This window comes from Eschscholzia californica, unplaced genomic scaffold (genome assembly GCF_041429995.1).
Source record: "Eschscholzia californica isolate CP2 unplaced genomic scaffold, dmEscCali1.0.p SCAF_2, whole genome shotgun sequence".
In the NCBI taxonomy this organism is placed as follows: Eukaryota; Viridiplantae; Streptophyta; class Magnoliopsida; order Ranunculales; family Papaveraceae; genus Eschscholzia; species Eschscholzia californica.
Genome location: NW_028238309.1, coordinates 58,976,220 through 58,989,070, shown reverse-complemented (window position 1 = coordinate 58,989,070; position 12,851 = coordinate 58,976,220). Strand labels below are relative to the sequence as shown.

General features: G+C 36.2%; 1 protein-coding gene across 1 annotated transcript; it reads right to left on the bottom strand.

Annotated features, from left to right (window-relative positions):
• Positions 1 to 1,815: 1,815 nt before the first annotated feature.
• On the bottom strand, positions 1,816 to 4,180 carry LOC147559652 (galactinol synthase 2-like). Its single transcript, XM_086661546.1, has 4 exons — positions 3,773 to 4,180; positions 2,680 to 3,000; positions 2,417 to 2,551; positions 1,816 to 2,323 (listed from the first exon to the last, which is right to left on the bottom strand). Exons 1-4 carry the CDS (start codon positions 4,100 to 4,102, stop codon positions 2,081 to 2,083), a joined length of 1,029 nt encoding a protein of 342 aa, XP_086517672.1. The 5' UTR covers positions 4,103 to 4,180; the 3' UTR covers positions 1,816 to 2,080.
• Positions 4,181 to 12,851: the final 8,671 nt, after the last annotated feature.

Genomic DNA, 12,851 nt, shown 5'->3' with positions numbered 1-12,851 from the left:
AAGCCATCCTAATAAGAATATCCATCTCCTTATTCACATCGGATACAGGCGATTTATGACCCGGTACAGCATTCAAGCTATCTTCACAATTTTTAGGCACTGGAATACTATCTTTCTCACGACGTAAAACATCCTTATAGTTATTTTGAGCAAGACTCTGCAAAGAAGTATCAAAATCATCTAAAACCATAGAATAAAAAGCTAAACATCTTTTAAGGGCTTTTTTGAATTTTGGATCTTTTTCATAAAAAGCAAGATCTCCAAGTTTTTTGTAAATACCAGGAGAAATATGGTAAATAACTTGTGTTATTGTTAATTCAGCAAGTCTAGGAATTTGAGCTGTTTTAATATCTGGTTGTGATTCGAAGAAAAGGTCACAGTACTCATAATCAGGTACTTGTATACAGATTTTGTCGATATCGTATATAGTTGCTTTTGTGGTTATTCTAGCTGAAACTGGATTTTGAAACCATAGGGATGATGAGATTAGTAATGAGACAAGCAATAAGAATGGAGAAGGATTTTGATAACCCATTTTTGATTAGTTTGGGAAGAGAAAGAGGTGTAGTACAAAGTTAGAGACACACAGAATGTAAATTTATATAGGTCATTGATACATTACTATATGGAAGGATTTTATGAGTTTAAAAAAGTAAAATCATCAACTGTGATTTTCTACCTACAATTATCATAAATTTTTTGGTATAGTATATACTAATACAACTATATATGCACATAAAAATACTGCAATATTTTGGTATGGACTCTAAGTTTGGAATGTGTCCACATTTGCAAGATAAATGATGCTAACAATCCTGCCTACTAAAAAGGATAAATGTTGACAGAAATAGAGAAATTCTATTCATCCCTCTGTCTGGTCTCTCCTTCAGCTCTCCATCTGATGTGGCGACGTATCACTTGAATGTAGAACAAATATAGAAAGAACTGTGATAGTATATGTTCCAAGGGCGCCTCTATAGGCGCCTCCCCGAATTGCTATAGGGGCCTCCTACAGCTGTTTGACCAGCAGTCAACACCCGACACCTATAGGCGCCCCCCATTCGGGCAGACCAGTCCGAGGCCCACAACTTTGTCTCGGACTGGCCCAGTCCGAAACAAATCGGACTGGAGAGTCCGACAGTCATCAACTTCTAAAAACTTGTTTCTAATATCAAAAAGCATTTTGATTCATCACCAATCAGTTTAGGTTAAGATCAATCAAAATCCACATTTTTTTTACACTTTCAAATATAGAGATTTGGTTATTTCTTATTGTTGGTTTGATCTTTTTTTATAGATTAATGGATCTTTTTTTGCTTAATTTTTGTTTTAAATCTTCACATTTTTGAAATTGGACAACATATCTAGGGTTTTTTTCACCAAACTTTCGAAATTGGATGGTCAATCTAGGGTTTTCAGTTTTGTGTTTAAGATGGTTTAAGATAGAGAGAGAAAGAAGCCAAAGGAGATAGAAAATGTATTATCGTTTTGTGTTTAATCTTTTGTTTTAAATCTTTTTGAAGATGAATGAGTTTTAGTTGGTTGATTTTCAGATTTGGGATTAATTTTCAGATTGAAAGTAGAGAGAGATGAAGAGAAAAACGAAGAAGATGAGGAGAAGAGGGAGGTGCTCGGGAGGCCCCTATAGTCGGTTAGGGAGGCGCCTACAGAGGAGAGTCCCCTACAGTAGTTTTAGGAGGCGCCTATAGACGCACCCATGTTCCAATGAGACTTCGTCACATTAGGTAAAGGGCTGGGGAAAGAGAGAGGGATGAATAGAATTTTGACAAAAATATTATACATTTTAAATATATATTTTACAAAAATAATATATTCCATATTCAAACTCAGATACAAAATACAAATACAAACATCCCATAATTCACAGCAAAATACCAACTCAAACCCTTGGAAGTTTACTCCAAGGGGTTAAAATTAACCATAAAATCACCAAAAGGGAGAAAAGTCCCAGCCCCAACAAGAACCACTTCAGCTAGTCCTATGGCCAACTTCTCCAACTCAAATCTACATATATTATGTATATAAACACCATACATTTCCATCTGCCCTTTTTATTAAACTAGGCAGCTGATGGTGCCTTTATATAATGAACAACACCCGCCTCCGATAAAGCCGATAACACGGGTTGACGGTTCACTGCTTCAACCGGTAACCCCAATTCCGCTCCGGTCACAGTTTTCTTGTAGTTCTTATAATCTAAAGATTCGTCTTCGTAAACATCCCACCATTTCTTCACTAACATCTTTATGTCCTCCCTTTGCATATTCTCTTCTTCTCCTGTATACCTCCATGGCTTTGACCCCTGTTTCAAAGTCAAAATTTGACCAAATTAAGGTCTTGCTCCCTTTAATTTTGACCAAGTAAGATGATATAACAAAGGAACATAAAAACGTACCGCAGCACAGTAATGGACGACTTTGACCTTATCAAGTTCTACATTCTCAGGGTGACGCCATAACATAGCCATCACCAAATTATAGACTAGAGGGATAGGCTTGTAAATATCCTTGAAGAATACGTTCAAGAAATCCTGTACAAAACAAACCCAGAAATACATTCAAATTAGTAGTCAGTCCTTGTATGTCAAAAAATGACCATATGACCCCTGAATACAAATAGACCAGTTTGCCCTTTGACGGATTTATCTTTTTTCCTTACCTGCTCTGCGAAAGGGGTTGTTGGTGCGACTTTGAGGGTCCTTAAGAGGTCATCATAAGTTGAGAGATTGGGTTCAAAGAGGAGCATTCCGGCGTTGAAGTAGAGGGATGGTGGTGGACCCATCTCGGCCGGCCACCTGACTTTATCGGGACATTGTTGACAATACCCAATCTTGTATTGAGGTGTGTGACTCCACGTTTTCTCACAGAAACAGTCCATGACTGCATATAGATGCCCATCAGGTAGATCAAAGAGATGATCTATGTTTTCGTACACTTGAATGTCTCCATCCAAATATATCATCTTGCTGTACTCCACAAACTACATATCACAAGAAACTTTCATAAAAAAAAAAAACATACAACAAGAAACAAAACATCTTACTAAGGCAATCGAGTCATGTCAGTCTAATTGAATTAGGTACTCATAACCAGATCCTTTGTCTAAGCCTAGGCAGGGGCGCCTTGTCCGAGCTCACATGGACCCAACTGAGCTCATCCAGACAACCCAGTCTGAGTTCAAGGTCCACTCTGTACAGGCCTGCTCATCTGGCCCTCCACCTACCTACTGCTTAGACTGGGCTAGGCCTGGGCGTAGCTAACGGGCCATCTGGACCCCCTAGCGCTCGGCCCATGCCAACCCGGGCTTGTGTGGACCTCCTACTTACATCTCAGCCCAGGCTCTTCTGGACCCGCTACATACGGCCCTTGTCCTGGCCGGTGCTGGTTAGCCTGAACCAGTATTTGAATCCTATATGTACACAATCCAAGTGAACTAAGTTTTTGAATCAAATTTGAGGTATGAAAAGACATTCACCACTTAATCTTCCTCTAAATATGTGGAAGAAACCCGGGCCCATAAAAAATGAAGACCCTAGAAGTCTAGAACCAAGTACGGGAAGGGTGAATTAGATACCACGTTTTGTTCAACCTCCTTATACTGTTTTTAACACCAGATATTAAGGTACTTCAACCGTCAGAACAAGATTCTGATCAAACGGTTAGATTCTTGTTTCAACAAAAAAAAAAACGGTTAGATTCTATTAACGAACAATCTAGGACCCAACCGCTATATGTTTGAAAAGTAAACTTACCTCCCAAATACGCAATTTGGAGTAGTTAATGACGTAATAAGCCATAGCAAATTGAGTCTGGTTTTCCGGTGGATAAACAGGTTCAATTTCTTTCACAATACAACCTTGTGAAACAAGTATACGGCGGTGCTCTTCCGGTACATCAGGCAAAACCGCCACCACTAAAGGGTAAGCGGTTTTCACCTTCCTTAAACCTTTAGCTAATCCAACAACACCTTTTACATAATCACCAGTACCAGCTAAAAACGTAACATAAGCTCTACTTTGTAAACTAGCTTGTTTTGAAATTGTTCCACTCATAGTTGTTGATGTGACAAGATCAGGAGCCATATATTATCAAAGTGATTCTAGAGAGAGAAAGTGATAAAAGAATTCAAGTTGTTGTTGTTGTTGTTTAAATTTGTGGTGAAATGGGGTAAGGGGTGGGGGGTGTTTAAATAAACTTCAAATGAAGGAGTTGGAACTTACTTTGTTTCTTCCTAAGGCCTAATTAGGATGATGACACGTGATCTAATAAGGAATTAACGGTGGATTATAGTGACTGGAAAGTTCTGGAATAAACATTTAGGGATTGTATTGTAAATAATTAAGAGTTAGAAATAACTAGAATGTGTCTGTCAAAAGGAGAGTGATTGTTATCTTTATAAAATTACCCAAAACAGGACACGTAAAATTTTAGTTTTTCAAAAATACCCTTGGTCTAGTCATCAATGATGAGGTGTACAAATTTGTGTAACGTGTCGAAGGTCGATTAATATATTTAAGTTTCTTAGAGACACCCTTTTATTTGGTCTGAGTGACAAGTTTAGATGACCGACAGATGGTTAATCTGAGTATATAACACGATCACTTATCGGGGGAGTTTCATATGTCCGACTCTTAATTGTTGTCTAGTGAATTAATGATCCTGGCTTCTTGCCACTGATAATATTATGGCTCGTTTTTCTAACTTCCATGTTTAGAGAATTCGCACGTGTTGCCTAAGGAGTAGGGGGTATCCGATCAGGATGATGAGGTTAAAAGGAAATAGGGTTGGTGAGTTAGCCATGGTCCTGGCTCAGGCGGTCACGCGGATTGAGGATACAACCCGAGCCCGTCCGTTTTCTTCATCTGGTACGGGGGGTTATGTCTGCGGGGAACATGTGCCACTTGGTCCTTCGGGTCACGGGTACCCGTTTCGAATTTTGGGCCCATGAGCTTATTTTCCAACCCTAGCCACGGATTTCAACTTAAAAAAAAAAACAAGTTACCCCATATATTTAAAAAAGAAAAAGAACCAGCAACTAGTAGTCCAGTTGGTGGTCCATCTATTCCGCAATGAATCACATTTTTTTGGATAGTTGTGATACTTAGTTTTTTATCTTCGGGTCTGTGGGCAAAAAGTCCAAATTAAAAAGTAAATTGGATTTAAGATCCAAACTTCATATAAAATAGACAAAGTTTTTTTTTGAATATTTGTTTTTGTCTCGTACAGATTAACAAATGTATCACTAATGTATGATTCTTTAGTGCATGTGTAGATATGTTTAGGAATAAGTTTGTTTAGTACACAACACAAACCAAATTGTGTGAAATTCAACAGTAAAATGTAAAGAGTTATTTAGTTTTTGCTTAATGCAATAAGGTAAAGATACCATGCAAAAATGATTTTTTGTTGAATCTCATAAAATAATATATGCAAAAATGATTTTTTGTTGAATCTCATAAAATAATATATGCAAAAATGATTTTTTTTTTATTGAAAGATATGCAAAAATGATTTGATTGGTATGTTTCAAAATTCATTTCTTTTTTTGGACTGTTAACTTATTTTGTGCTAATAATGAACTTATTATGCTATTAGGGTTAATGGTTTCGACCTTCCACCAGTACTTTCTTTTTCTAATTAGTTTCATAATCACTTTACGAAGCTGACCATGTCGTGGGTTGAGTTAAACTAAAATAGACTAGGCGGACTGGGGTGGGATCCTGGTGGAGCACTTCTGGCTACAGACAATTTTCGAATCTGGTAGGGAAAACATATCAATTATTAAGTACTTTTTTCAATTAAATTTTAAACGTGTTCTCGTTGTACCTAATATTATGACTCAACAAGAACCACAAGATATTTGTGTTCCCTCTCCTCGACACTGTCAGTATCCATTGGTCTTCAATCATCCACCTAAACGTGTATATAATATCAGATTTGCACAATTAATACTCCAATTAAGGTTTCTTTTTTAATTTGTCACGACAAATCAAATGTGAGGGCCTAAAATTAAAAGGGAGATTTTATAAGGCCCCCTCATTTTTGTTAAAAGACCTCCCCTCAGTGATAATTTAGCAAGTAAAATGGTTCATGGGGAGGCCTTTTAACAAAATCGGGGAGGCCTTATAAAACTTCCCAAATTAAAATATAGCTTCTACGAAATAGATCTAGTTAATTATACAACGGGTCTATACATTGTGAATGTGATTAAATATTATTTTTGTTTTCTTTGTTGACAATATATTTTCTTTTTGTTAGTTTTGAGAAGCAATAAGATAAGAGTTATTTCGTATTTGGCCCCCTACTTTGTGACCAGCTTCCTTTTTGGCCCCCTATTTTTTATAAATTCAAATATGACCCACTTTTTAATGTGAATGTCATAACTATCCTTCCTATATATTTTTTCAAAATAAAATAATTATAACACATGAAAGTCTACCTCACTTCCACCTCACCTCTCTCCACCTCACATCTCTCTCCACCTCACCTATCTCTTCAACTCACCCCTCTCTCTCTCTCTCCAACTCACCTTTCTCTTCTCCGACGAAGGTCGTCGGCCGAAAAATTTCCCGGTCGGCGACCTTCAAACATAAAAATAAAATAAAAAAATCTCATCTCTTTCTCACTCTAAACACTCCCGCGAAGGGGTTTTCCTTCGCCGGAGTGGTTTGTTCAAAGCCACCACTTTAACAGGCCTGACACTTCATTTGGTGATTGCCAGGAGATTCAACAAAGAAATGGCAGAATTAGATATTCATTAATGGATTCATAAGAAATGCTTATAGTTACTGTTGCATTGAATATTCTTCAGCAACATCTAAGAGAAATCTCATGTAGAGATTTGTGTATTAGGGTTCGGTTCAGTTTTGGTGGGATCTTGATTTAGGGTTTATTTCTCATAATTGTGGAGGTATTTGATTTGGATTTCTGTATGTGGTTTGTTGATTTAGTTTGAGAAACACCCATTCTGGGATTTAATGCAATTTGTTGGATTAAAGAGATCAACTAAAAGGGATACCCATTTTGACATTGATCTTGGGATTTCAGTTCTTTCTCTGTAGAGAGAGAGAGAGAAAGGTTTCTATTTCTATTTTTCTAAAACACACTTCATATGGAGTAATGTTGAATTCATTAAATCTCTCCTAAGATTTCACCCATAAAACGCTAAATTAGGATCCCATGAAACAAGTTAAATTAGGATGGGAGATGCTACAATGACTTAGAGGATGACATAATGACTTGGAATACACTAAAAGACAAAGTTTTTTCAAAGTTTAACTATCGTGGGGACCGCTTTTGTTTCCAAATGAAGAAACATGTCATCCTCTAAGTACCAAATTCTATGTCACTCTATCATTTCCCAATTAGGATCCCATAAAACGCGGCTCTGTAATCTGTTGTTACTTGGCTAAATTTTCAATCACATAAATCGCTAAATTAGGATCCCATGTAACAAGCTCAATCTCCATAGAACTCCTTTTCCCACTGGAATTAGTAATTCGGAACATTTCTGGATATTTGGGTAGAATCCTAATTAAATAATCATCAATCATTTTGTTAGTCTCTCCACAAAAACTGGTTCTTGCAAACCCTTAACAGATTCTTCCTCTTCGACCAGTGACAGATTCTTGCAAACCCTTAACTGGTTCTTGCAAACATTCAAGGTGGAGAGAGATGTGAGGTGGAGAGAGAGGTGAGGTGGAAGTGAGGTGGAATTTCATGTGTTATAATTAATTTAATTTTGAAAAAATATATATAGGAAGGGTAGTTATGACAATTATATTAAAAAAAGGGTCATATTTGAGATGTGAGGTGGAGAGAGAGGTGAGGTGGAAGTGAGGTGGAATTTCATGTGTTATAATTAATTTTATTTTGAAAAAATATATATAGGAAGGGTAGTTATGACAATTACATTAAAAAAAGGGGTCATATTTGAATTTATGAAAAATAGGGGGCCAAAAAGGAAGCTGGTCACAAAATAAGGGGTCAAATAGGAAATAACTCATAAGATAATTCAAGATGAAAATAAAATTCATAATTTATTAAGGCCTGTGTTTCAGGAAAATAAGAAAGGTTTCTGGGACAAAAAGTTTTGGGTGGAAACAAATTTTTATTGTTTCCTCCAAACATCACCATTTTTTGTTCTTTTTCTTCTAAAACTCCTGCGACCACCACCGAATCCCGGCGGCATACACCATTAGTTCCAGCGACCTCCAACTTTTTATGCTCCGGCGAAGGAGATGTTCCTTCGCCGGGACCTCGTCTGAAAACCAGACGAGGTTGTCTTGTTCTACAAGACGAATCTGGTGGAACCAGACACAACTTCGCCTGGATCGGACTTCAGATCCAAACAAAGGTTCCGGCGAAGGGACCATTCTCTTCGCCGGAATTTAGAGAGAGAAAGGAGAGAAATGAGAGAAGAGATAGAGAGAGAGAATAGAGAGAAAAGAGAGAAAATAGAGGGAGAGAAAGGGGGGAGAGAAGATGATGAAGTTGCCGGCCGTCGCTGGCAACATCTGGTCGGTGACTTATAAGGTCCGTTTGGTTTGGGTTTTATTTGTTTTCCATCGTCTTCTCCGGAATTTTTTTTGTTTTCCCCAAAACTGTAGCCTTTATTTATGGTTATTTTTGTACCAAGGCTTATTAAACAGAGAGGTTAATAGATAATGGATCGCTAGAAAAAGTATGATAATAATTATCATATTTGTACTTTAATATTTCTATTACATTTTTTTTGTTATTCCGTAATTAAGAAACTGGATAACTAAAAAACTGGCGATGACTAAATAGTGGGTGGCCCAAAATTTAAAATATATATATGAAATAGGTTTAGTTGATTATACACAAGGGGGTCTATACCATGTGAATGTGATTAAACGTATTATTTTTGTTTCTTTTTTTGATGAAATAATACATTGTTTTGTTAGTTTTAAGAAGTAAGAATTAATAAGATAATCAAGCCGAAAACAGAATTCATAATTTATTTGTAGTCATTTTTAGGGGAGGCTTATTGAACAGAGAAGTTATCAAAATGTGCAATTAGGGATAGAATATAATAATATAATGATCAGATTTGTTTGTTATTCCGTAAGTTATATACATAATAAATTTTCTTTTTGTTATTCCGTAAATGCCTAAGTTAATAACCATGAATATCACCTCCTCTGAGAATCGATCTTGTGATTTCCGAAGTTTTGGAATTTAAGTCAACACTATCAACGACTTAGACAATCAACTGTTGACTTGTTATTTTGTAATTACAGACTGACAGTGACTCGGTACTGGATGGCTCAAAATAAAATATAACTTATACAAATCAGATTTAGTTAATTATACACAAGGGTCAAGGGTCTATACCATGTGTTAAACATATTCTGTTTGTTTTTTTGTTGAAATAATAGATTCGTTTTTTAGTTGAATGAAGTGAGAACTAATAAGATATTTCAGATGAAATAGAATTCATAATTTATTTGTGGTCATTTTTACCAGCAGTCTTATTAAACAGATAGGTTATCAGATGACATACAATTATGGATAAAATATAAGAACAAAAGAGAATATAATTGGGAATATTTGGGTTCCTAGTCCAAAAATCTACCCCTAAACACACATTTAGTCCCCCTTAATATTAATATAAGATTTTAAGCCAAAATAATAATTATAATGGATATTTAGTCCAAATTAGTTAAAGTATGTCTAGACTTCAAAGTTACAGTATTTTTCTGTTTAAAAATTCTTGTTTTGTTTCATAAAGTACCTGTTATTTATTGTTAAAGTTTCATACTTTATTTCATGTTTTCCATACTTTATTTCATTTTTTTTATATGTGTCATACATAACACGTTATTTATCAACAATGTTTCTTCCAAAACGAAAAGGACTAAAAACCTATTTTCTGGGAAAATTGGACCTTAAACTTTTTTTAAACTTTATTTTGGACTTAAAACCCATGGACCCTATAATTGGTCATCATATTTATATATGCATTATTTCCAAATGGCCCTCAACTTTGTGACCAGCTTCCTGTCTGGCCCCTAGATTACAAAAAATACTCATATGGCCCTCTTTTTCAGTTACCGTTAACTTTCCGTTACTCTCTCTCCTCCATCTCTTTTTCTCTCTCTGCCACATCATCTGTTAGGCCACCACATCATCTTCTCCGGTGAAGGTCGCCAGCCGACCAATTTTCCGGCCGCCGATCTTCAAACATAAAAAAAAAACCTTTTTTTCTCTCTCCTCTGTCTCTAGATCTGGTTCACCAGATCAATGGCCTCTGAAACAGACTTTGAAGGTCTGTTTGCAGGTCATTGATCTGGTGAATCAAGGTCTGTTTGCAGGTCATTGATCTGGTGAATCAAGGTCTGTTTGCAGGTCATTGATCTGGTGAATCAAGGTCTGTTTGCAGGTCATTGATTTGGTGAACCAGATCTAATTCACCAGATCTAGAGACAGAGGAGAGAGAAAAAAAGGTTTTTTTTAATGTTTGAAGATCGTCGGCCGGAAAATTGGTCGGCTGGCGACCTTCACCGGAGAAGATGATGTGGTGGCCTAACAGATGATGTGGCAGAGAGAGAAAAAGAGATGGAGGAGAGAGAGTAACGGAAAGTTAACGGTAACTGAAAAAGAGGGCCATATGGGTATTTTTGCTAATCTAGGGGGCTAGACAGGAAGCTGGTCACAAAGTTGGGGGTCATTTGAAAAATAACCCTTTTTTTCTTATGTTTTTCTGTAATATAGAAAATGGTGATATGAACTCTTGAGATGTTCAAGAGGAATCCCGAAGATTGAGTTTCTTCTTGAGGCACATAAAATTTAAATGATATTACATCAGCTTTAAAACTAAATAAAGTTTTGCATTGTCGAGAGGGTTTTTTTTGTATTGATAAGCGTAGGAAGGGCCCGACCCGTTACAAAAGGATAACTCAAACCGCAAAAACATGAAGCTAACCAACTAAACAACTAGCACTAAAGAATTACACCCAAGAAAACATAAATTAGCCCCACCCTCTCCTCATCCTCACTGTGCCTCGAGTATCCATGCTAACTATATGTAGAAGTTCTGGCGGCAAATTAGCAACATCCAGAAAAGTCAGTCCTGCCCAAACAAGGTCGCGTTTCGCTCGAGTTGGCCACGTGGTTGGATCACTCTAGATCTTCATCCAACGACATGTTTTCTTCTTTTTCAGGTGGATTGGGGACAGATCCAAGGGATTATGTTCAGTCCCTTTTTCAAGCCAAATTTGGCGCTCGAATTAAGTGAAAAGTTCCAACATATATTATTCCTAAATCCAACATGTGTCTTTAAATATATGCCTATTCGAATCCTATAAATAGGACCAAATCAACCCCAAAAATTCATTTCATTTGTATCTCCTTGTCTTCTTAACACCTTAAGCATTCCGTGTGTGTTTGAAATATAAGCTTTAATCCAAAAGATGGAATCAAGAATATGAAATCGAAAATATTCTAGTATCTTTAAAACACAGAATCGGGATGTTCCAGCATGTTTAGAATCAAGAGCATTCTAATATATTTAAAATCTACAATCAAAAGCATTCATTTGAATCTAGAACTTAGAATCCGAAACATCATATTGTGCACAGAAGACAAAACTGAAGTCAAGAATTATCTTAAAACCAAATCAGAAATTGATTATGAGTTATCTAAAAACTAAGACAAGAGTTATGAAGGTCCATTCAGCATAAGTCAAAAGTTATAGTGCTTATGAAGGTAGCTGCTTTTACCAATGTGAAATTCCCTCAACACCCAGAAAGAAATTCGGTTGTTGTAGGGAACCAAACACCCTACAATTGGTAATGTTATGAGGGTGTAGTGGTCTTAAGAAAATAAATTTATTATCACCTCGACTAAACTGACTTTAGGTCTATCTCGATTTTTGTCCAATTGAATGTTTTACTGTTTAGTTGTCGATTTCCCAAATAAAATATTTTTTGGCCAAGCATTCTGCTTTCATTCAGCGAAACAGATCGAGTGACAACTCGGAATATAGTTAGATTATCTGTTTCGACTACTAAAAGACTCGATTTTGGTGAGTAAAATAGAGAGACTGAAACTTGAGTCGAACCACGGAAACCAACCGACATAATTACACAACATAACAAAATAGAAACCACCTCCTACTTTCTTGAAGGATCCTTACATCATAAAAGTAATATACATGTGTGTGGTCTTTTGCTTTTTAAATTATTTTAAATACTAAAATATATTCATGGTTCGAGTGGGAGTGGGTAAATATTACACGTGGACATAAAACATACGCTCATACAGTTGATTAGTTGGTAGTTTAGATTGTGAAAGTTTTCAGGTCGCAGGCAATGGAAGTTGGACGCTTTCAACGTCCAACCGCCAAAATAACGGATTTCTCGGTTTCTCAACTGTCCCTTAATCAAAATGTAACCCGAATCTCATACCAAATGAATGAGGTGGCAGGTTCTCTAACGTTGGATTCGATCATTTGAATACCACTGAGATCTGTTTTAGTATTAATTGACTGACCCTAGCGTTTTCGAACTCCAAATTTTATTAATTTTTTTTTGTCAATGACGGTTGATGGTTGGCCCTTAGTAACTACATGGTCGTTTTCTGTATTAATGGAGTTACCCTATCTTTCCAATGGCGTGAGAAAATAAAACTAGACTAATTAAATAATTAAAGGATTATTTAATCTTCTAAATTTTGGATCCCATGCGTGCATATACAAGAAAATGACAAGTAATTTTTTTTTCTTTTTTTTACTTTAAGTTTTTATATAAGTTGTTTTGTTTTTTTTGTGAGATTTGGACGGTGAATTCGATAATTTTTTATATAATA